General features: G+C 43.0%; 1 protein-coding gene across 1 annotated transcript in view; it reads right to left on the reverse strand.

Moving 5' to 3' along the window:
* ARMH3 (armadillo like helical domain containing 3) overlaps positions 1–25,714 on the reverse strand; it is a 122,675-nt gene that overhangs the window by 24,281 nt on the left and 72,680 nt on the right. Inside the window, exon 24 of the mRNA XM_063405478.1 lies at positions 9,495–9,573. Coding sequence (XP_063261548.1) covers positions 9,495–9,573 — 79 coding nt within the window. The remainder of the gene's footprint in view (positions 1–9,494; positions 9,574–25,714) is intronic.

The raw sequence follows: 25,714 nt of genomic DNA on the forward strand, positions 1-25,714 counted from the left end.
GTGGTACTGTAATTAAATAGGTCCATCCCTTAAAATAGAAAAGCACATCTTTACAGCTGAGGTGAGAATTAAGACTCTGTAGTGAGATGCTTCCATCAAGTCACTAGTTTTCAGGAGCATTACCGACAGGGGAGAAAATTCCCAGCAAAGCAGCCTGGATGCACAAAATTAAAGCAGACAATCAAAGTCTAAGTTCCAGCATGCCTATCTCAGCTCGCTCACAAATCCACATTTCTGTTTTCATCAGTGGAAAGATTGTTCTTGTTCGAGTGTTCCAGGATGTTCAACAAAAAGAGTACTTACTGCAAACAAAACACAGCCTTGACACCCCTACACTTTTTTAAGAAATGAAAGAGACAAAACCACCTGCAGATACAGTCACATAAAGCTCCATCTAGATCTATGTTCTGTATTGTAAGCTGTTTATAAAATAACAGATAAACTTTGCGGTGACAGAGACAGATAATGTTTCCTGCAAGCTGGACAGATGCCTGACTCCAGCAAACCACCACATAACATCGCTGGGCAGAGGCTGGTATCCAGGTTTGGGAGGGGTATATGTATTTCTAGAGCAGAAGAGAATTGGAAAGGGAGACTCAGTCATTAATCAGCCAGCTAAGCACACTCCTCCTTTAAACATTTGGAAAGAGAACTGCTGGCAGAATGAGAAACATCTCAGGGCTCTGTGTGACTTTCAGATTCGCATATGGATTGATCTGTCCTGGGTTTGGAACACTGTCACTGAACTAGGAGAAGGCTGCGAAGTACAATGCATTACCTAAAGGAAAAGATTGGTGCCTTACTTGCAGGAAGAGCAGTAGTTTGGTTTACAATATGCTGAAGAAATATAACCAGAGGGGAGCTGATAGCAGTGCCCAGATTCTCACAGTATTCTCACAATACTGTAACTTCCAGCTTTCCATTGTGTTAAATATGCTCACAGGGCTTCAGGGCAGCTCAGTTTGCTCTGAAAAAGGTATTGGACACCTTCCCAAAGCCAAAGCACCCCAAAAAGAGTTAGCTAGTCACCTCATGTCAGCTCCCTGACGCTAAATCTCATTGCTATAATGATGCCTTGCCTGTCCCTGCAAGCAGCTGTCACTGTCTCAGAGACAGAAGCTTGTTCATGCCATTGCAAGTGGGAGAAGCACTCATAAGAACTTCTACAGCTTTCACATAGGATCCAAACCTAGCATTTTCTGAGTAGTCAGGAAGCCACAGAGTATGATTTCAACAGCATTCTCTGTGTGTTTTTACATCCAACTCAAAAACAAAAGCAGACTGCCAAATTATAGCTGCTGAGGAAAACACATTTGGGAAACCATGATAGGGTCTGTGCACAAATAAGCCTTCAGCAAGACATTTCATTAGCAGGGTGCTGCACACAGTGACACTTTGTGGCAAAGTTTCCAACTATGAGACTAAGGCATATGGCAGGAGTCAGTGGAAACGATGTTTTTAGGTGACAGTCTGCACATTACCACCTTCTCCAATTGCTGAGATTTTCCATGCTTCCCCATCTTACTGCCAGCGGTCATCCTAACTAAGACTTGTTTTCATGGAAGAGAAAGGTTTGCTAGTTTAAACTAACATTGATACAACTGAGACACACCAGTTAACATTGATATAAGTGATGCTTGCTGGGTCGCATCAGCTTAGTCTAAAATTGTATGTACTATCAGACAATGCTCCACAACAATTTACCAGTTTCTTGACTGGGAGACCAGAATACATTTTTCCTCTTAGAAATTCTTGCTCTGAAGCAGTTACTGGTGGAGAAAGTAAATCCACAGATGAAAAAATGTGAAAGAAGAACTCCTCCAAACAGATGCTCAGGTGAAAGCAAACACAGGGCTATGAATTAATCCTTCTGCAGGCCTACACCCTTGCCAGCTATGAGGCAGATGCTGCTGCTCAAACAGGATGTGCTGCCAGCAATACTTAGCTCCCCAGGAGCTTTTTTGTGCCTTAACTGAGCCATGAGGGAATCCAAGGGCCCTCTGACTAAAGCAATGGAATTGATGTATAGCCTCTGGCACTTGGCTCATGAACCACCTTCCCCAGCTTCCATCTCTCCAGACACCCATTCCCCCAGCTTGCTGTCTTCTGAGTGGCACATCTTGGTTACCTGAGCAATCCCACTGCCTGCCTCAGATCTCACATGAATTCAGAAAGAGTGACACACATCAGGGATGCCATTCTCTCCACTATTAAAACATTTGTCTTTGAGGTCCCTACTGTGGACAATAAATTTCTGTACGTATTGTCTTCACATCCAAATGTCAAGCTTCAGAGAGCCAAAAAAACGAGTCTTCCAACTGAGTGGAGCTCTGTTCAGATGTGGTACCTTTTGGCTCAGCAGCATTTACTCTCCTGCTCCAGGAGGGGTGGAGACCACAAAGCTCCATTTGCTTCCCACTTTGAAATCAGAGCAATGACCCAATTTGTCACTTTTGGGAAACAGCTGCAGCTCCAGCTAGAGGATCCAGAAAAGGAAGGCAGAAAAACATAATCTGTAGCAGCAGGATACTATCAGAGAGAAGGAAGAGTACCAGTCTCTAAAGGCAGGAATTCTACCCTAAAGAAGCCCCAGAACGAGTAGGGCTGGCAGTCACTGCAGTCGGTCTCCTTTGTGAGAGGAAAACGTGATTGCAGGAGTGGATGCTCACAGCCACAATGCTGTCTGCAGCTGGCACAGCAGGCTGTAGCCTGTCTGCTTTTAGGACTCCCAAGCAGAGAGACAACTGAGTGTAAGGAAGCTTAGGGTGGAGCTCGGGACTACAGCAACAAATCATAGTGCTATAAATCCAGCTTTGCAGAGGATGACCAAAGAGGTTTGCACGGTATCTATAGGCATTATGGCAAAAGCCAACACCTATTGTTCCTGTTTCACAAGGGATTAAAGAACCTTCTCAATCTGAAGTTTTACAAAATGCAAATTGAATTGTGCGTTCACACAAGCCAGACGTTGACAGCTTCTGCTTTAATCACAGATGTGCAGAGTTGTAATTTAATCTTTAGAAATGCAGACTGTTTTGATCATTCTGTGGCAATCCTCTGTGGAGCTTTCCCTGCCCTATACAGGCACTTAACAGTGACGGGAATCCGTAACACTGCTCTGCACTTCCTCAGCAGCCTTCCCTGGCAGACCACACAGCACTTCAAATGCTGCCTGGCTCCCCACGGGCTACCCTCACTTGGGAAGACACAGGGCTCAAGGTTTGTTCAAAGCAGCACAGTGACAGCAGGAAGGAGTTCAGACCCCACCCCGCAGCCCCTTCCTCTAGTTCCACCCCTTTCACCGCCCCTTTTCTAGGTTTAGAAGCAACAAAAAGCAAGTATGTGCAGAAAAAGCACATATAAAGCAAATATGCCAGGCATCTGAGAAGTGTCCTGTGAAACAAAGTCACTGGTGAAGAGGACAAGCACTGGAACTAGAGCAACATCATCCCTGTCTCCACAAGGTGGACTGGGAGCTTATTACAAAGTTGAAGCTGTGGTTCGTGCTCAGCACACTCCCAGCTCTGAATCAGGCTGGGCTCATAGCTCACACCAAGTGTAGCTTCTGTAGCCCCAGCACAGAAACTTATCCAGCTCCAGGAGACTCCATTCAGTGGCAGCCAGCAGACAGTAGCAGCTCTTCCAAGCTAAGTCCCCAGCCATTAGTGGTCACCTGTACTAGTGCAGTCTTCAGGCCCTTATCAGCCCCTGTTGTAGTGGCAAAGCCAAGCAAGGATGTGAAAACAGCCATAAAAACTGAAGGCAAACCTTGCTTTGAAGTTTAATAGGCTTATTTTGTTACTAGTTTGTACTTCAGGGCAGCCCCTAATCTGTCCAAGAGGGCAGCTCACAAAAGTGGTGGGAGCAAGACAGGTCTCAGCATCTACAGTGTGCAAAGGGTGGAAAGACTCCTCTGCTCCAGGAGCAGCCAAGGTTTTCTGGGGTCACACTGCCTCTGAGGCCCAGGGCAGCTAGAAGTGCCACCAACAGTAAGAGGCTGGAGCACCTTTGTGTAGAGCCTGAAGGAAGGGAATGGGAAGGGTTTCTCCCATTTCTTACAGGAATAGAGCTGCATCACTCCAGTAGCAGCTGTTTTTAAAAATCAAAGTCCTTCTTTTGTCTCTCTAATGGCCTAGCACAGTTGTCCCCCGTCCTCCACTGACGCACAGTTTACTGCATTCTGCATGTTAATAAAAGGCACTACACAGCACAATGTCACTGCTCCAAAGCTCACCTCCAGCTTCAAATCTCCTTGCTGCAAAGCTGATCAGACCTTGGAGCCTGTTCAGACCCATTCAGTCTGGCACATTGCATAAAGCAGTCTGAAATGTTAGTAAATAGCAGGGATGTTTCTTAGATAAAACGAAAAACAAAAGCAACGAAAACAAACAAACAAAAAAGACGATAGCTAAACCAGAGAAAACTCCCATTAGCTAAGCAAACCAGCAATTTGCCAATTCCAGAAGACTTCTTGTGTAGATCCTCTCCAATTTCACTTGGTGCAGCTCTGCTCTTTCTATTTAAATGATAAAATCTGTTTCAAGCCATTAGTCATGAGGAGGTGTCTATAATGAGACCATGAAAGCCAACATCCCTGCCTCATTTGCAAAGACACGATGACTTTAAATTAAGGCCTTGCCTTGGTGATCCCTCCTTAGCTGGAGTTTCACATTCCTGCTGCTGTGTGCAAGAAAACACCAGCAGGCTTGAGAGACCTTCTACCCCAAAGTTCACTGCATTTCAGAAGTGAAGCATCATTATGCCAAGACCATTACAAAGTATTTCTCAAGTCCCCACAACATGTTATATTAATGTAAGAGATTCGGGGGATTTACTGTGGTAGTACCTAGCACTGACAGTACTTGGCATTTAAAAAATATCACATGCAGGCATTGCCAAGAGGCTTTTAACACCACTGCCAGCAGTGCTAAAAAAAGACAAAGCATTTGGTATCTGCCAGTGGTTTTGCTACTAGTTATGGAAACCAGAACAAACTGAATAAACCCTGACATCAATGGCTCGGAATTAAAACATTTTAGGGCACCTAAAACTAACCACACCCTTTTGTATCTTTCTGTGCAAGTCACTTGTGGAACCTCTTTGAGCAGCACTGCAGGTTAGTCCCTCAGAGCCTTACCAGGTAACACAAGGCCATATGGATTGGGCTGGCAAGGAGGAGCATTCAGCAATTGAGGTATGACCTCAGTGAAAGGGAAATGGCTTTGTGAGATGGCCTTATCAAACTGGATTGCAGTTACTGGCACTGATGGTTTAGTGGTTGGACTAGATGATCTTAAACGTCTTTTCCAACCTGAAACAATTCTGTGGTTCTACCTGAGTTACAAAGGTACTACAGCATGAAACAACCCAACTATTACACTCATTTGTCACAATTTCACAAGTGATAGAGTTGTCCTGTCTTTCCATCACAATCTGTTCTGGCTCCCAGCACTTTCCATCTGCAACTACCAGACATAAAACAGGTGTTCACAGCAGTCTCTCACACTGAACTTTACCTCCACTTTGGAGATGCCAAAATGTCCCCACTGCAGCTGGGAAGAAAGAGGGGCTTCTACTGAAAAAAGCACAGAGATGGTCCTGACTAACAAACATTATCAGTCCTGTGTGTTTGACATCTCAATTTTAAGACCCTTAGAGAGGAAATTGTGGAGAGAAAAAATGCCAAAGAAAAAACAAGACCTTAGTGAGCAAATTTCTAACTGGCACAAGACTTGATTGGCATGCAAGGCACCACAACACATTCCTACTCAGGGAAAATTCAATCAAAACCACAGGGTTCCTCTCACTTTAGCCTTTCTTGAAAGCTATACTACACTGCTATCAGACAGAGAGCTGCCTTCTTAGAAACAGCTGCCCTTTCACAACCACAAAAGGGCAGATGTGGGACCCCACCTAGGCCATTCATGCTGTGTTTTCATCTTTTCTCTTTGCCTGCATTTGCTCTTCCAGAGCAACTCTTGTGTTGCTGTTTCCTCATTGCCTTGACCCTGTTCTCTACAACTGTTTATGCTAGAAAATATTTTGGGAGCTTCTCAGATCAGATATGGCACTGAGAAAGTCTACTGCCTCCAACATATTAAGTACAAGGCAGTCAAATCATCTGGAAAGTACAGATAAGCCTACGAATTCATTTCATAAAAGGCTATTTTGCCCTTTTACTCAAGAATGTACGAAAACCTCTTTGAAGACATGGGAATAATCACTTGCATGGAAGAGCTAAAATTACATTGGCAGTTAATGGCCAACCTGATCTTTCTGACTGTGCAGCATCTTTTAGTCCCTTAAAGGAGGTGCAGGGAGGAACTAAATGTGTTGAGAGAGAGAGAATACTACAAAACAACAAATTAACACTGAAGTCAGCTTTAACAAATTCGCAAGTGAGGAAAGATGTCAACAACTGTCTAAGACATGCCCTGCTTCATGGTGAGGAACTACAGCAAGGTCAAAACAGCTAACAACTACGAAGGACTCTGAGTTTGCCTTGGCAAGGAAATGCTTTGCAGAAGCACTGAAGATCCTGTAGTGTTTATGGACTGAAGTGGCTCATTGTTCACTTGCCCCTGGGAACCTCCCACCCTTTGATGGAGAGAATGTGGGATGGAAAAGGTCTTTTCCCTGTATTTCTGATCCAAACACTGGATAAACCCCAGAACAGTTAGCATAACAATTCCATGAAATCTTAAAAATATACTGGCCTAGACCAGGAACCTGTATATTCAGACCATGGTTCCTGGAAATCTCTAGGGCTGAGAATATACAGTGGCATTAACAGCCTATGCTTAAAACAATCCCATGCCCATCGTTTTCAAGGGCCTACAAATCCCCCCAGTGTGTAATATTGTTAAAAATAATGCTTGTAAATAAAAAAGGAGAACGCACTGAAATGACAGACTTAGAATAGTAATAAATGGACATTAGTAATTAACAAGGTAATAAGGCTTCAATAGGATTAGGAAAAGAAGATAAAGCAAAATCTCTTTCAGCTGATTATTTGCCTACGTTTAAGGACATTAAAATATAAAAATAAATAAATAAATAATCTAACACATGAACAGGGTGTCAGAACTTAGCTTCAGGTGAATTTGAAACAAAGCAGAGCAGCTGGAAATTCCCCTTCAGACAAAGCTATGTCAAAGACATACCTGCCTGATTAGCAGGAGATTCTCAGATATCACAGAGGAGTGTAAGCAGCCATATGAGAATCTGGCGAAAGAGTGGTGTCTGAGAAGGAAATCTTCATTAAAAGCAAAGTTTGACCCTTAAAATTCTAAAAACAAATGTTTTCAGTAAAGAAATACCAGTCTCCTGAAACTACTGGAATAACTCAAAGGAGAAAACGACCAGTCCCAAATGTAGATTCTGTGTGTGGACACACAAGCTAAATGTCAGCATTAAATATTTCAATGTGGTACACTTGAAAAGACAGGGCTATAAAAGATGGTGGATTCTGAGAGCAGAGAAATGGGTAATTAAGCGAACACACAAGTTAAAACAAAGGTACAGCTGGAAGGAGCAACAAAAAAGGAAAGAGACTGCAGCAGCCAAAAGGCAAGCTTGATCCTTCCCCTTCCCACACACATGCTGAACAGCTCACACAATGGAAACAGCAGATTCTGCTAGCCCACAAAAGCCAGACCCTGGGCTTGATCTGGGCCAACTACCAGTATGTCTCATGTACTTACAGCTACTGACAGAGGGGAAACCACAGTCCAAACACACAAACCTCAGCTCACTGACATAACTGCAAGTGGAAGCAAAAAGTCTCCATGCCTCTCCTCCTTGTGCAGTAAATTCCACAGTGCTGAATAAATACCCTGGGACCACACACTTCCTCACCACAGTGACATCTCCCTTATTTCTCTGCAGTTCATCTGGGGCTATTATTGCTTTATTTTGTTTGATGTTCTCCCTGTGTTGAGAGAAAGCATGAAGGGAGAAAAGAAAAAAGAGAAATCTGTCTGTCTTTCAACTTCCTAATCATCTTCCTCAAAATGCTTCATGCATCAGCACTGATTTCATTATCTGCCTGCTGCTAGGGATTTTATTTAAAGAATAACACACAAGGAAGAAAGGATTTAACCTGACCTCCCTGAACTGCTGGGGGATGAATACTACACAGAGCTGACAGTGAAAAGCTCATTTCCCTTCTCAAACTCAAAGACTATACAAAATTCCCCTCTATCCAAGCCTCCAGTTTTAAATTGGGCTATCAAAGGCTTTTCTTTTTTAGAGGCCTGGGTTGATGTAATCAGTGAATGAATGATCAATGAATGAGGATTGATAACACAAACCATCACAAAGCATAGCTGTGGATACAGTGACTCTCAGAGGCAGAACAATAAGGAAAACTGAGTAAATTAAAAGCAATGTTCTTCCATCCAACTATACCAAGAAGAGAATAAATCCAGTAGGGATTTATTAGTAGGTCATCTTTTTTCCCCCCCCATTGCATCAGTACAGCATCATCCCATGTTTTTGGAGTGTTACGTATTACAGATCAAGTAGGTTAATAAATGAAAACGTTAGTGGGAAACACGGAGGAGTATAATCAAGACATAGTAAAAATATCATGGACAGAAAGAGAAATGAATTGCTGAGCAGGATACAGTCAGGACCTTTTAGCAAGCACAAGTATGGGATCCCATCCAGTGGAAGGGGCAGCCCAAGGTGACTTTAAATGAAATCTGTCCTGGACTGCATAAACAATTCCTTCTCCAGAAGGTCAAGAGCTGTTGATGCAGCTGTGTCTATGATGATTCCCCAAGCTCTCATGGCAGCTCTGCATTTTGTCCACCACACACTCCTGCAGAGTCATTTATCTCTCTAAGGGTGATTAATGTATAATTCTGATATTTTATTTTGGGAAATAGGCCATCTCTTCCATTCCTGAGACCACTCACAGTAGCCTATTTTCAAAAAGCCACGTTTACAAATTTATGCAATACAAGCAGAACACAAAGATAGCAAACCAGGCCAATTCAAGGAAGGGAAACCTAACACAATCACCCTCTTTATTAAAAATCTCTGCTTTTTAAAATCTAACCTAACTGAATTCAATTACCCTAGAAAATTTCTACCAGCTGTTATCAGAGTTCTAGGTCCTCAATATCACCAAAAGAACTACACTCAACAGTCCTCTGATAACTAAGTTCACTGCCAAAAACTTCCTGTCCCATTCTAAATGCCAGCATCCTCACGGTTTCCAAACACACTTGATGACAATGCTGAATATTTTCCTTGTTTGTACCCATCCTTCTACATTTGCGGGGTCAAAATCTCTGTGAGTGGTGGCAAAATTGGCTAAAGCAATTCCTGCTTTTCTTCCTCTCACCAGCATCTGAACAAGGAACATGAGAATCCCACTTGCATCTCTTACTGCTGCCACATCATCAGTCCCAGTGAGCACAAGGTACTCCTGAACACCCATATTCCACAGGTCAACATGAAAAGAGGCCGTGGCATGCCTGGCTTACCTGATCCTCAGAGAGCTGTGATATGTGATTCACTGCAGCATAGGACTCTATCTTCGGGTTGAAGTGATTGATGATGGCTCTGAAACAAAGGAGGAAAATTTTCAGAGGTCTCAGGAACAGCTTAAAGATGCAGCAGAAATTTCCTGACAGTTTGAGCAGGTGCACATGGAGCCAGTCCTGCAAGAAATTCCTCCCTCACCATAAAGTACTGTTTGCTTTGCCAAAGGCCCGCTCCCTGCAGAGGCCAATGCAGATCCTGACACAAGCTTGATGGAAATTTCAAGTGCAGGCACTGTCGTACACATGGGTGTATTTGTCCCAGCAGATACTGCTTCCTGCTCTGGCAGGGGGAATTGCTGAGAATAGGCTGCAAATTGCTCTGCGTTCCAGCAGAATGACAGCAAAGCTGGCCATCACTGCCCCATCCTGCTCAGAGAACTGTCTCCTCAGTGCCTCCTGACATTTTGTGGAAATTTGTTGCCTGATATGATGAAGGTGACGGTTTATTGCTTTGGATTTCCACTCCATTTAAAATGTTGTAGTTGTAGTCATTCATCACTACAACCCCTACATTTTGAATTCTTACCATAATGACTTCAGATCTCATCCACAGTTTAGATCATTAGAGATAACTTATGTCAGTGTCCCAAACACAGAGGCAAATACTGGTCACCAAATACTCCTGCTCTTCTGCCTCATTTCTCTCACTAGCAGCACCAATCTGCAACACTCCCTTTCCCTTCTAGGTGGATTTAGCAGCAGATATGAGAAATGTAAAATTGAAAGTAAAATAACAATTGGGGAAAAAAACCCCACCAAACTGGAGCTGGAGCATTTCCTTGGCCTTCCTTCTGCTTGTCAGGTGCTGCTGAGAAGAAAAATGGCAGGACAGTGAAGACTTCCTGGGACAGAGTTTGCAACTGCTGTAGCTGGGACATTACTCAAGAGACCCACTGCTGAGGTAAATATTCATCATGGGAACAGGCCATGTCAGTGCTCGGCACAGATGAGCTCTGGCTGTGCCTGGAGAACACTTGCTCAGCCAGATTACACTGCAGCAGCAGTCAGGGCTTCCACTCTCATATTCATCAGCATGAAAATTCACTCCAGTTCTCTCTGTTGTACTCTAATGGATTCCCTCCTCCCCCTGCAGAAGGACTTTCAGCTGTTTTCTCCAGATCTCATCAGAGCTAAGAGCTTGTGCCCCAGTCTAGGAATACATGATAGTCAGTGGTGTCAATCAGAGCAAGTGGATAAAAACCGACCTAGAAGCATCCTTATTTCTTTAAATACTCAGATAAAGAGTGTGGAAGGTGGGGAGAGTGGGAGCAGGGGGAAAAAAACCCCAAAACCAAAAACAAACCCAAAAACTCCAACCCAAACTGAATCTGCAACTCATAGGCTCAAAGAATTGTTTCAGTTGTAGATGGACCTTTAAAGCTCATCTAGCACAACTCCCCTGCAATGAGCAGACATACCTGCAACAAGATCAGTTTCTCAGAGCTCCATCCAACCTGACCTTGAATGTGTCCAGGAATGGGTCATCCACCCCATTCCAATGCCTCACCGCCCTCATTGTTTAAAACTTCTCATATATAATCTTTATCAACCCTCCCAGTTAAAACCATTATCCCTCGTCCTGTTGCAAGAAGCTCTGCTAAAAAAGTTTTTTCTCAGCTTTCCTTTAAGTCTCCTTTAAGTACTGAAAGCCTGCAATAAGGTCTACCCACAGCCTTTCCTTCTCCAGCTCTCTCAGCGTGTCTTCATGGAAGGGTTCACCCCTCCAAACACTTTCATGGCCTCTCCTGCACTGGCTGTGACATGTCCATGTCTTTCCTGTGCTGAGGGCACCAGAGCTGGACACTGCACAGCTTGGCCAGGTGGGAGCAGAGCAGCAGGACAGAATCATCCTGCTCACCCTCCTGGCTGTGCCACCTTCACTGCAACATTCCCAGCCACATCTCATCAACACACCAGGTGCCAGTCAGCACACAGGGCCAGTCACTCCTGCAGCTGCTCCTGCAGCATCCCTACGTATTTGGCACAGGGGGACTTCTGCCTTCTCACCAACCTTGATAGTTACACCCTGAAAACAAATTCAGCAGTGCCTCTACCAGGCTTCCCTCTTCCCTCCTGAGAAGGACAAACACACAGGTTGAGACATGCCCAGACTCTTCCCATTTCAGTGTGACCAGAGTCACAATCACACTGTCCATTACCCAGCTTCTCCAACACTGGCTTTCAAGCTGCATGTTTCATGCCTGGCTGGAGTCATATTTACACTCCTACAGAACACAGCAAATTATTGAAAAAAAATGGAACACAGACTTACAACAACTTAACTTCTGGCTTGACAGAAGGTTTGGCAGCTCAGAGGGGTTCAGTGCACTCACACAGTTCCAACATTTACCAGAGAACAGATTTAGCATTCATTTGTACCCACTACTGTGAAGCACTTCAACATGGGCTGCCTGCTCACAAGTCCCTGCTTGGATCTGAGCTAGTGGAGCGCACCTGCAATCACAGCTGGGATTCACCCAGTGAAAACAAAACCAGCAACCAGCTGCCAGTGCAGTGAGAATCAACAGACATTAAAAAAGGAAAAGAATTCAAGTCTCCTTTCTCATTTCCCGAAAGGTGAATGGACAGTTCCTCAGTGATTAGGTGAAGTTCACTTGTTTAATTTGTTTTAACTATGAAGAATTCCTCCCCAACCTGACCATCTGCAGAGCTGCCTTCCTGAACTCACAGGCAGCCTGGGGCAGAGAAGCATGAAGAGCTTGGATTCAGTCCTGGCTCTGTGCAGCCAAGTTCTTACTGCCCAACACACCCACCAGGGCCAGGCTTTGCTCATGGTGCAGCTCCTTCTCACTCATCTGCAATGAGAAATTCCATTGCTATCTGTGCCAAAAAGCATCTTTCTGCATCAGCTACTCTCATATACCTCTGCTATTCTTCCATCTCTCAAAATATATCTTGTCCCTGGGGCATGTTTTTATCAACTGGCCTCCTGGGATATTCACTGATTAACAGCTGGAATTCACTTTGCAGAGATGCCTCTTCACTGGCATTTATCCTGGAGACAATGGGAGACCAGAACACTGAAACACAGGTCTCTGTTACTGACAAAGGAACCAGTGGTTCTGCCACCATTAGCTCCCACACCAGCACATAACAGCTGATCCTTGGCAATGATTTATTTTTACACTGTGATTTCCTCAGTTACTCCCATACCAGCTGTAGCCTTGAGGAGGGGGCAGGGAATGGTTAAAGCACTTAGAAAAGATTTGTGATGATGTGTTCTAACTGAGATCTTCATATTGATCATGGGGGTGGGGGGGAAGAAAACCCTTGTGTTTGGTATTCATGAAGCATGAACATCTTCAACACATTTATAAAGCAAGGAAATGGTGAAGTGTCAGCTGAAAGACAAAACGCTGCAGTTCCCACACAGCCTTCCACAGTATGTGCACTTAGATGTTTCCACACTGCCCAGGCCCCCAGTGGGGGTGGCTGCCATTTGTCATACACATTTCACAGCACTTTGGGACACAGTTCTCCAGGGACAGAGAGATGTCACTTCAGCAACACAGCCTCCTCTGACAGATCCACAGCTCAGCAGTGAACTGACAAGAGGAGACTGTCACTGGATAAAGGAAGGATGCTGAATAAACAGAAGGCTCAGGAATTAAAAAACTGGCTCCCGGTGTCTTGTCTTGAGGTTAGTGCTTAGTTCTCTAAAGCAGATCACAAGCCATCTCCACATTCTTTTTTCCTCAATCTCCTGGGGAGGGATGTTGATCTCCCAGTAAATGCACAAGGCACACCAGTGGTCTCCAAAAAACACACACCTCATATCACTTCTTCATGCAGCTCTTCAAGCTACCTACACACCATGATGCCAGAAACATGTAGAGACACATATGAATGAATCTGCCTATTTCTCAGGATGAACAACCTAGGACACTTGCATTTATGTATGTTTGCATTTATTGCATATTTATTGCATTCATTTAATTCTTCATGAACAAGAGAATATTGCAGGAAAAATCACTCTGATTTAGAAATGTCAAAGTGCAGATAAATTATTTATTTGTACTAGCTGTATATCATGTTATCAGACAGTAGAAGCAGGTCCTACTGTAACAGATATTGTACCAATCCAGAGTAGTGGAAAGCCTCTGTCCCAGGGGCTAAGGATCACAAATGCAAGAGAACAGGGAAAGCACAAAAAAAGTGCACTGGCAACAAGAGTATACAACAGTGCTGCTACTTACTGAGCGTCACAAAACACTCCAGTTTGAGATAAACCATGGACAGAAAAAAACACAGAAAGAACACTGAAGGAAGAAGTAGAGAGATAGGAAAAAGGAGTTAGAAGGGCAGATAGGATCAAGATAAACAGAGGTGAAAAACTGCAGAACAGGGAGGATCAGAGAAATAGTAACTGATCCCAGAACAGTCTGTCCTCTGCAAACTGGAAAGCTCCAGCTGGTGGAAAGTTTCTACTTTGGCTATTCTTGAGGCTGCAAAAATTGGCCACTCCTGAAGTGACTGTTACTTGCCCTTTCTCCCTCAAAAACACATATGCGGAAAGGTGAGAAGCAGAAAAATCTCCATGTGGGCTCAACTGTTTTTTTTGTTCCCCAAATAGGGACATCATACTGTGGCTCTTACCTAGAGCTATAGTGAGAGAAGGAATCCCCCCCAGGTAAGCTGCATTCCCCTTCCCTCACTGTGTTCATTGCAATAGGAGTTGTTTTTGCAGTGGCTGCAGTAGCTCTCCAGACAGTAACATTTAAAAACTTAGGTTTATAGTCTTTAAAAACTGCCTAGAGTTACTCCTTGATAAACAGAAACAACCAGTGCTGCCCTGCAGAGAGGCCCAGAGTAAAAGAACTTCTGAAGACACAAAGTCTGCTGACTGGAAAGGGCTCCTATGAAAACTAATGTGCCACATATGGAAAGCAAAGGTTTAATTAATTCCTCAATTTAATTTGCCACTAGTTGTAACATCAGATGTGAGAAGTGAAATGCACCAGCAACATGAAGGTACTGGTCCCACAATTAACAGGATCTGCCAGCTCAGGTGACTCACCATGGTGAGGAAGGTTCCTCACCCTCCTTAACCTCACAATGGGCTCGTCTGGGTCCAATGTGCAGGGAAAGCAAAATCACTGTGCTCAGGCAGGCAGCATTTCTTCAGCACGTTTTCTCTGACCTCCAGACTCTCCCCATCAAGTTATTGCAGATGAGCTGTCTAATACCCACTCTAGCCTGACAGCAGCTACACTGCCAGAGTCCCATAAGACAACACTGTCCTCTTATCCTGAGCACCAAAGTAAAGCACTGTGGAGGTGCTGAAAGTAGGCTAAGGGAAGAACAGAAAGGCTGCAAAGCTTATTATAGAGATGGGAATGCTGAGCCATCATTCCCTGCATGAACCTGGCCTTTGCACCTACTTCACAGGTCCAGCATGCAGTGCCTGACAAAGTCTTCTTGCAGATCCTCAAACATTTCTTGTACAATAAAAGCAACATCACAAGTTCACTTCTTTCTACATTCTGCTAGAGTGGAACAGAAAAGCAGCAGCTCTTGGCTGGTATTTACCCCTTCACAGGAAATCAAGGGTGATTTTGTACTCACTGCAGACACTCATCTTCTCATCTGCTCATGCCAGCAGAGCACACTGGGCAGCAGGGAATGCATCTGAGTCTTCACTGAGTAAAACTGAATGCACAGCAAAGGCAGCCAGTTCATTAGCCCTCTGCAATGAAAACTGGCGTGAACTGAGATGGACAAATACTCTGGCATGAACTTAAGCTTCATCCACTATGAAGGCTAGGAATAGGAGAGCAGGAAAGGGCATAGTTGTCTTTCATCACACTCCACAAAGCTGCTTTACTACAAAAAAGAGGCCTAAAGTAGTTGTTGTTCAGGAACAGGAATCAGTAAGTAACCAGTTTCTCTGTGATTTGCCACAGCAGTTCCCTCTCCTTCTCATATACCTTATTTTCTCCTTTATGAAATGGAAATGAGAGCAATCACTTCCACTAAATGTTTTAAACCACCAAGGTGGTAAGAGCTCAGTGTTCTATGTGGTATGCTGGAAACTGCTCAAGCTTAAGGCAGCAAGTAAATGACACACAGTGCAGCGACCAAAATGAACAGAAACCCTCTTGCCTTTTCTCCCATACAAGCCATCATAAGCATGGCTGCTGGAGACTTATGTAAAGCTTCCAAACCAATCTTCCTGCAGCAAGCTGTATCTCAGCAAGTGCTGTTTGGGGCAAGGATCTTGCTGACATTGCTCTCATAGGCACTCCCAGCACTCCAGACAATAAAACCCCATCTGTTCCATGCCTGCAACAATTAGATTGAGTTGATCCATACGTACAACCTCACCTGGCAGGAAGTAAGAGGGTTTAGATTATTTTAACACACATCCACAAAGCATTGCTATAAAGTACACATACCTACCATACCTAAGCTGTCTGCAACAATTAAAAGAAAGCAAACTCCCTGGAACTGTGCAAATTCTTCCTTCTACTGTGGTTTAACTCCAGTCTGTTAAATTTCTTTTGCTCCTACAATTTAATGAGTACTGACATTAAGCTGAAAGTCCACAACTCACAGTGGGAAACGTCTTCCAGTCACAATAATAAACTGCAGGGAAGAATCCAAGACAAAAGGATATTTTAGTCAAAAGCACTTGGCTTTACAGCTCACTGAAAATATCTGAGTCAGCACTGCAGCAATTTCACAGGAGAAGCAACTGCTACACCTGTTCAATTCTGCCATGCTGAAACCTATTGATCGTGATGACAGGTTCCATGGCAGAGGGAGATACACGGTCTATTTATTTAATAAGGAGGGGACAAAGAGTGCACACACAGCAACTGAGCTTCTCAGAATTTCCCAGTATGGTTTTACCAAGCTCCATTCTGCAAGGGCAGAAGCAGAAGATGTGTTTTCTGAACCACCAGGCAGCTACAAAGTGCATCTTGACACTTCGCTGTTTGCTGGATACTAACCCGGTGTCACCACAGCTACAGGATATGTTGATTTTCTCTTTTTACAGTCCATGTCTGTAAATTTAAGTCAAGCAAATCAAATACCTCACTTAACTTCTATTTGTCTTCTTAACTAAGGAAATCCTCATGGGTGAGCTGTTAACTCATCTTTCGGAACAGCTGCACAACCTCACTTGGGACTACAATTTAGGGAATTTATCCACTCACTTATTTTCATGCAGCCACTGGAAATTAATCTAAGAAACATTTCTGTTCTCTTTTCTCAATAAGTAAGCATCAGAATTCTTAGGTATATACAACCTATACAACCTATCAGTGGCACTGATAGTTTAAGTGGTATGAATGAGAAAGTAAAAAATGTTATCTAGGCACAGAGTGAAAATACCTACGGAAGCACAGGGCATCAACCTGATCTGTGTTCCTGCTCATCTCCAGTCTGTAATTGACTGTTCCACAACAAAGTTATCACTTGAAAACAAATACATTTCTCATCTCAAGTATGTAATTAATGGGAGATCAAATGACATATTTTATGGCACATTTCACTGCTCTAAAACAACTGGCTAGTAGTGGTGAGAGTGTGGCAAGAGTTTACTTTTACCAAGTAAAAACATTAAAAAGCCAACCCTTCATCACACCTCAATTCCCGAGAGCAGCAGTTAACTATCCCTGCTCACCTGTAACTACAAACAGAGCTGGAACTGTGTGATGGAACAGAGAAACATCACAGATGGGAAAGCCTGTCCTCTGGGCTCGGGCTGCCAGCATTACAACCTACAGCTCAGTCTAGCATGACCCAGGTGTGAGAGCCAACTATGATAGAGGTTTGCCATGCCATGATTTTAGGCATGATGTCTGTGCTTCTTCCACATCTGTGTTACTGATTTTGAAGATTCAGCCAGCTTTTAAAATGAGAAATCCTTCTTTGAAACTTCCTTAATATATACTTTTAAAAAGTACCTGCTGCCCTAGGGCTGTGGTGCTGGCTTAATATCTGCACAGAGCCATAACAAGCAATATTAATATGGAAATAAGATTTTCAGAGCCCTAACAACCTTTTCTGCAGCATCTGTTTCCCAGTTCTTTTACCTCATATACATTTCTTTGTCCAAAATTCTTCAGCTGTACTACAGGCCAAATAGGCTGTGGTTCTTTTAGTATCCAAGCACTCTGTGATGCAAAGTGTGATAGTCTCTTATAGCCAGTTGGTGTAGAGCAGTGAAATGGGTTACAGAACACTGCCTTAACATCAAATATAGCCCTTCAGCTACACCACCTTTAAACACCCATGTACAAGGCAACCTGCTCTCTAAAACAAACAGCAAGGTATGAAGAAACAATTCATCCAGAAGGTGAGGGTGAGAAAAGAACAAAACAAGGGGAAAAAAAAGGGGGAAAGCACACATTTGACATTAGTTTACCACACATGTTTGCATGGGCAACTTGTCTGGTTAGGACCTGAAGTAAAACATGATGGTAAATATTTATTCTCTGCTAGTGCTGTAAGTGGGTCAGCATCTACCCGTTGCTTCATAATTCAGGTTACAGGATGCCATCTAAGCCTCCTGAGACACAAGACACATTGCAAAACCTAAAACAGAATCTAAACCTGAAGATTTAAAAATTACTTTCAGTATCTTCATTAGTATTTAATCACAGGATGTTTAACTTTGAGGAAAGCCTGGATTACTGGATGCCACATCTAGCACAGAATACCATACGGATACACACACACTTCCAGACACATCAAGCTAAGAGTGAGATTAGAAAGTTTATAAGCCATCCCAATGGGACCTTTTAAAACTGAAAAAGGTTCTGAGCAGGCTGCTAGTTTAATTAAGTTAGTGAAAACTTGCCATCAACCCTGTATTATCTAGAGCCCACTGGAAACTACTCTTATTACCTCATTTTGTCAGATGTGAGCCAGTGGGTATTGCATGAGGCCCTGAACACCCTGTTTGCAGGCTGTGGCAGCAAGACAAACCTCTCTCTTTAGGTCATGGAGCACAACCTTATTTTACTGATTCAGAGTAAAATCTGTGCCTGCAACAGAAGTTCCAGAGGGAAGGGAAGGCCCTGAAGCATCAGCATTTGTCTGTACTGAGTGAGTAAAGGGTTAGAGCAATGCAATCAAGTCATGAAGGACCTGAATATTAAATGACAGAGACAGGAGTGGAAGGAACAATGTCTAAGCAACAATTAGCAACAGTGAAACCCACTTTGCAAAGGAAATTAAGGTGAGTTCCACAACGGTATTTAATTAACCTAATTACACTAAGTGTCAGCTATGGCTGTACCTGCACAGCCACGTAAATCAGGGTTCACATCAGCCTTTGAGACACTACCAACTAACATGCCAACCAAAACCCACTATTTACAGTCCAATCCTCTGAAAATACAAGAACCTCACAATGTTTTTCTTGTCAGACAGGTACAACTGTGAATCACATTTGTTGAAAAATGCCTAGAGGAATTCAGATCCTTCCAAAATCCAGGACTCATACTGAAGCATGGGTTCTGTTGACATCCCCAGACACATCCCAAGTGAATACCACATCTTCAATAAAGATGTCACCACACATCACTGGGGACAAGGTGAAGTTGGTTTTCAATGCCAAGGAAAGCTAGAGTCAAACAGCATTACAGCTGAATGGATGGTACTCTTTTCAGGATATTTATTTCATGTCTGAAAGACTGGAGGACCTGTAGTTGATGAAGATTCTGTTTTCCTGAGACAGGGAACCTGGTTTATGGACCAGTGGAGAGCTTCATCTTATCTCCTTTGCTGTATTTCATATACACCCATCTCCTTTCCCATTTAACCTGACCCATCTCTCTGAAAGCCAAGCCCCCTCCATCCCAATAGCCACACATCTCACAAATGTCTACACTAGTGAGATCTCTACTCTCACTAAGAGGAGATGATCAGAAGTGATTTATTGACATTGATCAAGTTATCAGCTGAGTTACTGACAACAAGCACGCTGTAAATTCACTGTACCTGCAGAGTAAAATGCCACAGATGAACTTGCCTGTGCCCACACACTTCCAGTTCCAGACAAAAGGAGGACTGGGGGCCAACTCATCACAGCCCAGAGGACAAAGTGCAACTTTTTTCAATTACCTGCCTCACTAAGGGTTTCCAGAATCACTTCAGTAGTGTTGGGGTTTTCTGGGTTTTGCTTTTACTTTACACCCATCCTTATCCTGCAGTGAATTTCAGGCAGATGTTGACAAAACCCATTCAGCTGAATCGGCCATTGAAGTGCAAACAGACCTTTGGGAACAGACCTTCCCATATCACAGAAGCAGAGAAATTTACTTTCTTTTCAAATCATCCACTATCATCCCTGACATATCTATACATGTTCACCTCTCCCTCAAAGCTTTGGGTTGGTAATTTAGACAAATGCTTTCTTTCTGCTCTGTTCTTTGTTATGGGTGTCAGCAAAAGCAAGGCCAGTGAAGTGCATTTTCTATTTCAAAAGTGAAGTATGGTTCTCCAGTCTCAGAAACAGCAGCACACCAAACATTTCAAACTGCTGATGTTTTCCCACCCATCAAGCCAAACAAAAAGCCCAACTCCTACAGTGTTCTGCTACTGATATGTCTTTCGTGCTTTAGAATTCAAGTGTTTTTTTAAGGCTCTTACAATAACATAATCCAAAAAAAGGCCACATGGTTTTTAATCAGTTACACGTGACATAATACAGGTGGCAGAGGATCTGAAAGATCTAAGGAAGGAGCCCTGGACTTTTTCTTTTTGAAACACAAAGCATCCATGTACTCAGCTGATGATGAAAAGGTTTGTAGATATTCAGCAGTTGGGGAAGACCACACAACTTCCCAATTCAGCAACCACAACTGGGCCACACAAGTTAATGTTATCTGTAATCAAATGAAAATGTAAGTGGAAAAAAAAATTTAAAAAGCCACATGTGTTGTAGTTTTTTGAAAAATAATTAATACCAAAAAGGAAGTCACCACACTTGGTTGCATTAATTTCTCTGAGCTCTATTTGATTCAGAATTGCTCTAGTGAACAACAAAATCTAAGCATTAAAAGGCTGTTGAGATCCTGAGTGTCATTTCATGTTGTTAAAAATGCAGTGTTGACTACTTGTCAGCTGTTTGATTTTTCCTCAGTTCCTTCTAGCTCTTCTATTCACCAAAGACTGCAGGCAACACTCCTCTGGTGGTCCAACCCCTGCAGCAGGCTGATTCCTACTCCTGTCCCACCTAATCACTCTTCTGTCTGCAGGCAAGGGGCCAGAATTTTTCCTTGTTTTACTTGTGAACCAACATTAGCAAAATCAGTCCAGCATCAGAAACATTTGAGATAGGAGTGCTGTCATCTGCCATGAAGGGAAAGCTGCCCAATTTAGGCATTTTTAGAAAACATGAAGGAACAGGCATATCTTTTAAAAAAAAGGCATTCAGCACATATACAGGTCACTATTACAAAGTTTTAAACTGTCAATGATTACTGTATGTTTTTACGGTACTACAGATTCCACCACATTTAGAGAGGAAAAAAATTTGCATGTCTTCTTTCCCTTGGCTAGCATTCCTTCTGAGCATATGCATAATTACTTACTATTGATAGGCACATACTTAGAAATTTCTGACAACTTAACCCAGATCCAACACTGCTCTAGCCTGACTGATACAGCATTTACTGCAAGGTAAAAAATCCTGTAAAAATCTTACTCCAAAAACTCTAGTCCAACTTGCAGCAAAAAATGTGTTAGAGCAACAGAAAGCAATGAGGCTTGCTCATTGTTCATCTAGCAAATCATGTTTTCCCTTCACCCACACTGCTCTTGCTGAAGACATCTTTCTCCTGACTGTATTTAAAAAGCATTCTTTGCCAGTAGTTCTCCAGCTAATGTAAGTTTGCATGGCAAAATTTTCTCATCTGTTGCAAGACTCCTAAAGGAATTAAATCATGCAAGTCATTAGAGAACTTTGATTATTATTTTAAATAACAGGTCAGATGATTACAGAACCCATTCATTATCAAAACAATTAATTGCTGCTTTAACAGCCAGGGTGGGTTAGCCCTGGCTGGATGTCAGGTGCCCACCAAAGTCACTCTGTCTCTTCCCTTCTCAGCTGAACAGGTGAGAGAATATATAATGAAAAGGTTATGGGTTGATATAAGGACAGGGAGAGATTACTTACCAATTATCAACATTGGCAAAACAGACTCAGTTTGGGGAAGTTAGTTTATTCATTGCCAGCCAAAATAGGGATGGGTAATGAGACTCCTCACACTCTTCCCCTGCTCCAGTGCGGGTCCATCCAATGGGAGACAGTTCTGCAGGAACTTCTCCAACCTGAGTCCTTCCTACAGGCTGCAGCTCCTCACAAACTGCACCCACGTGGGTCCTTCACAGAGTGCAGTCCTTCAGGAACAGGCAGCTCCAGCACGGGTCCCTTCTGCAGGATCACAGCTCCTGCCAACAGGCCTGCTCCAGTCTGGGCTCCTCTCTCCATGGTCCCACAGGTCATTCCAGGAGGCTGCTCCAGAGAGGGCTTCCCAAGGGGTCACTTTTTGCTTTCCTAATTAAGTTATCTCAGAAGCACTACTCCTGTTGCTGATGTGCTCAGCCTTGTCCAGGAGTGGATCCACCCAGGAGCTGGCTGGCACTGGCTCCTTGGGACACAGGGGAAGCTTCTGGGAGCTTCTCACAGCAGCCACCCCTGCAGCCCCATCCCCCAAACTCTGCCACACAAACCCAATACCACAGCCAGCAAGTACTCGCTGAGCAACAGAGCAAAGTGATATGGGCTGTGGCATTTGATGCTAATGAGCAACAGCACTCAGCAGTTTGCAAGAGCCAAGGCTTGGCAGCATGCTCATTAGTCAAGAAAACTAAAACTGTATAAACCTGTCCCTGGAAAAAAAATTAGATGTGGAAAGCAAAAAAGGATTTAAACCCAAACAAATAAAAACATGAATGCTATCTAAAGGGCAGAACTGTATTTGGATTCACAGGCAATCTGCATAATAATTCAACAAGAAAGGTGAACAAAATTTAGAAGGGGTCTTGGGGTTTTTTTCTTCTATATTTGTCTGTAAATTGAGTTGATTCAAAACTCTGGACAAAATTTAAGATTTCAGTTGAATTTTGAAATACAAGGCTTGGGATAAAAGTGACAAACCTGCATGTTGAAAGCATTCAGCTATTTTAAAAAGGGAGGTGATATTTCAAAATAAGAATTGGCAAATACTGAAAAGTGTTTTGATTTCAGCTGTATACCAGAAAATGGTTACATCCAAGTTTTTTCCAAGCAATCTCTAAAATAAACCCACTGGCTCCTGGGCAGAGCACTTGCTTGCACACTGCTCATATACAAAAAACAGACCTACCAAGGACTAATGGTTCACCTCCCTTTCTAGCAGGACTCTTCCTGCCACAGAGCAGGACTCTCACCTCAAGATCTATGGATCTCTAAGCCTTCAGACACAACATCCCTGCATTCAGGGAAGATGTGCAACTGCTCTGTAAAAGTCACTGCCAGGGTCCCAGCAGGAGCCCTGAGGTGCTGGTAGCAGGCTCAGTTTGGGGTGTATTTCAGACTGGGATGCCTGTTCACTGCTCAGTGTGTTCATCATTCTGCCTTAATAGATGCCAATATATTTTCCCCGACCTTTACTTTCCCCAGTTCTCAGAAAGCCTGAAAAATTAATATTCAACTTCTAAGTTTCATTCTGCATAGTGATGAACAGGGAGTGCCAGCAGAGAAACAAAGAACCTCTTGCCTCAATGCAAGTGACGCAGGAGAGCAGGAGCAAACAGAGTGCTTAACCTCCTGAATAGCAATGACAAACCTGAGAGTTTGACCTGGCACCCCAAAACACCTCTGCCATTATACAGCAGACAGAATTAGGGGGTGGCATGAAAAGGGTGAAGACAGACCTGCAGCCCTTGCAGATTCTTTGCAGTGACATGCTGGGGCAGCTGCTAAAAGCTCCAGAACTGGTTGTCCTGGGCTTTTTACACCCTCCCTCAGAGCAGCTCTTCATGACCCAGCAATAGATCTGCATCAAGTATTGACTGCTTTTCCTGTTTCCTTCAATGATTTTTAACATATCATCAATCACACCATCAGTTTTAAGTATTTTTAACCATTCCAGGAAAACTGCAGTCAGACAGCTACTGAAGGTCACGTTCTCTTCCAGCTCTGGCAGGAGCTGGGATTCACCACAATTCACCACTGCACAGTTCAGCAGTTTCCTTTCTCCTGGTGGTGGGCATCATTATAATTCAGTTCCTGCCCTCCTTTTACACTACTTGCTGTAATTGCTATACGAATTGCTACAGGACTGCCAGTCATGTTCCAATTGCAGAGTATCTGGATACAAGGATCAGGGGGCCTCTTCCAGGTGCCAGGCTTCAGACCCTGAAGCTGATAAACAGGTGCCCCTGTGCCAAAGGGTGTCTTGGCACCCTCAAGATCACAGTGTTCGAGAACACCAACACTTAAGCTTACTCTATATGTATGCACTTTAAAAAAAGAGAGACTTTGCTGAAATAATCAGCATACTAACCCTTCTATGGGCTTGAGGACAATTCCTAGCATGATTTACTGCTTCTGTCCATTAATTCCAAGACTAAACATGGGAAACTGAGCAAAATTCATTCAGTAAAACCTTATTTTTAAAGGTGTCTCTGAAGCATTCTAGCTCTCTTTTGCTATTATAAATGAGTACAAATCTCCTTCCATTCTGAAACACAATGGGAAAAATCCCATCTCCCATAAAAAACTGAAACATGCTACTGAAAATTTAAATTACAGATATAATAATTTCATTTGGAGGTTAAGCTAGTGAATAATTTCTCCACACTTCCTAGCAACACAGTTACTTCATCCTGGGCCCTGCTCTCTCAGTATCACTATCATGGTGACTGCAAACTGCAGAAAAATGAAAAGCTTGTGGCCTACTGACATCTCCTTGAATCTTACCTCTGTCTTGTGGTCTTAAGAGCAAAAATGTATCAAAATAATTCTCAGGGCTGCCCTTCTGTTTAATTGCTCCATGGATAAATTTCAGTATGCCTATGACTGATGTACTGGAGGAGAAATCTCTCATTGCAAAGATAAAAGTCGAAAGCACAAGAATCCAGAGTGAATTTGTTAAGTGTTAAATGCAAAATGATACCTTTGATCCAATCTACCTGATTCATGACACTACAAGTTAGTAGATCAGCTTATCTGAACTTGTGTATACCACATTTTTCAACATTACTCTTACACCATTACTCTCATCTTTCACCAAGGTATTCTATTCCAATAGGAACAGGAGGAGAAAACTTATTCTTTCAGTCATTTACTACACTGATTAATTACCTATTAAGAAAAAGGTATGTAATCTGCAGCTGCAATTTGGTTTCAGTGTCTACCCTTACATTTCTTTTCTATTTTGGTATTTTATCTCATCAAAGATGCCTGAACACCTTAAAGAGCACACCACAGGTTTTGTTTTAAAGAGATTATGATACTGAAATCTTGAAAGATTCTCACTAGTTTTGCATAACTGGGACTTCTCTGCCCTTTCTCCAATTTTTCAATATCTTTTTTGAAACAGACAACAGAAAGAATTGCAAAAAATATACCATCACAAAATCACTTTCTTGTTAATATTTCTAGGGTTAAATAAACCTCTTTAACTGAATGTTTCACGAAAGATCTAGAGTAAAGCTGTCAGTCAAGGTTTCCTGAAACACTGCTTTTCACGATACAGCCCCTTTTTGCAAACTGGCACTTGTTTTTTCAAGAACTGCCGGACAGGTTAAAAAGCAATTCAGATCACGCACTTCATCTGCTTCATGATTTAACCTTCTGCCAGTCTTCCAGTAGCTTGCAACACTCATAAGAAATTCTTATGTCCCTTCTGATCACTGAAAAACTGATGTACCACTGTTTTCATGCTTATCAGCTAAGAAAGGCACCCTCCTTGTCTTCTATGGTTGCTCCACAAGTGCTTTGTCACATCATTCACTCTTAGAATCTCCAGCATTGTCACTGATGCCCACTACTAGTTCCAAAGGAAACACTGTGATTTTCACGTCTCCATAGAACCTCAGTAATCTCTGCTATAGAACTAACACACAAAGGCTCTTCAATACTACATCTCCCTGCTGTCATGAGCCTTCCAGTTGAGCAGATGAGCTGTAAT

The sequence above is a fragment of the Prinia subflava genome, chromosome 9, assembly GCF_021018805.1.
Source record: "Prinia subflava isolate CZ2003 ecotype Zambia chromosome 9, Cam_Psub_1.2, whole genome shotgun sequence".
Taxonomy (NCBI): domain Eukaryota; kingdom Metazoa; phylum Chordata; class Aves; order Passeriformes; family Cisticolidae; genus Prinia; species Prinia subflava.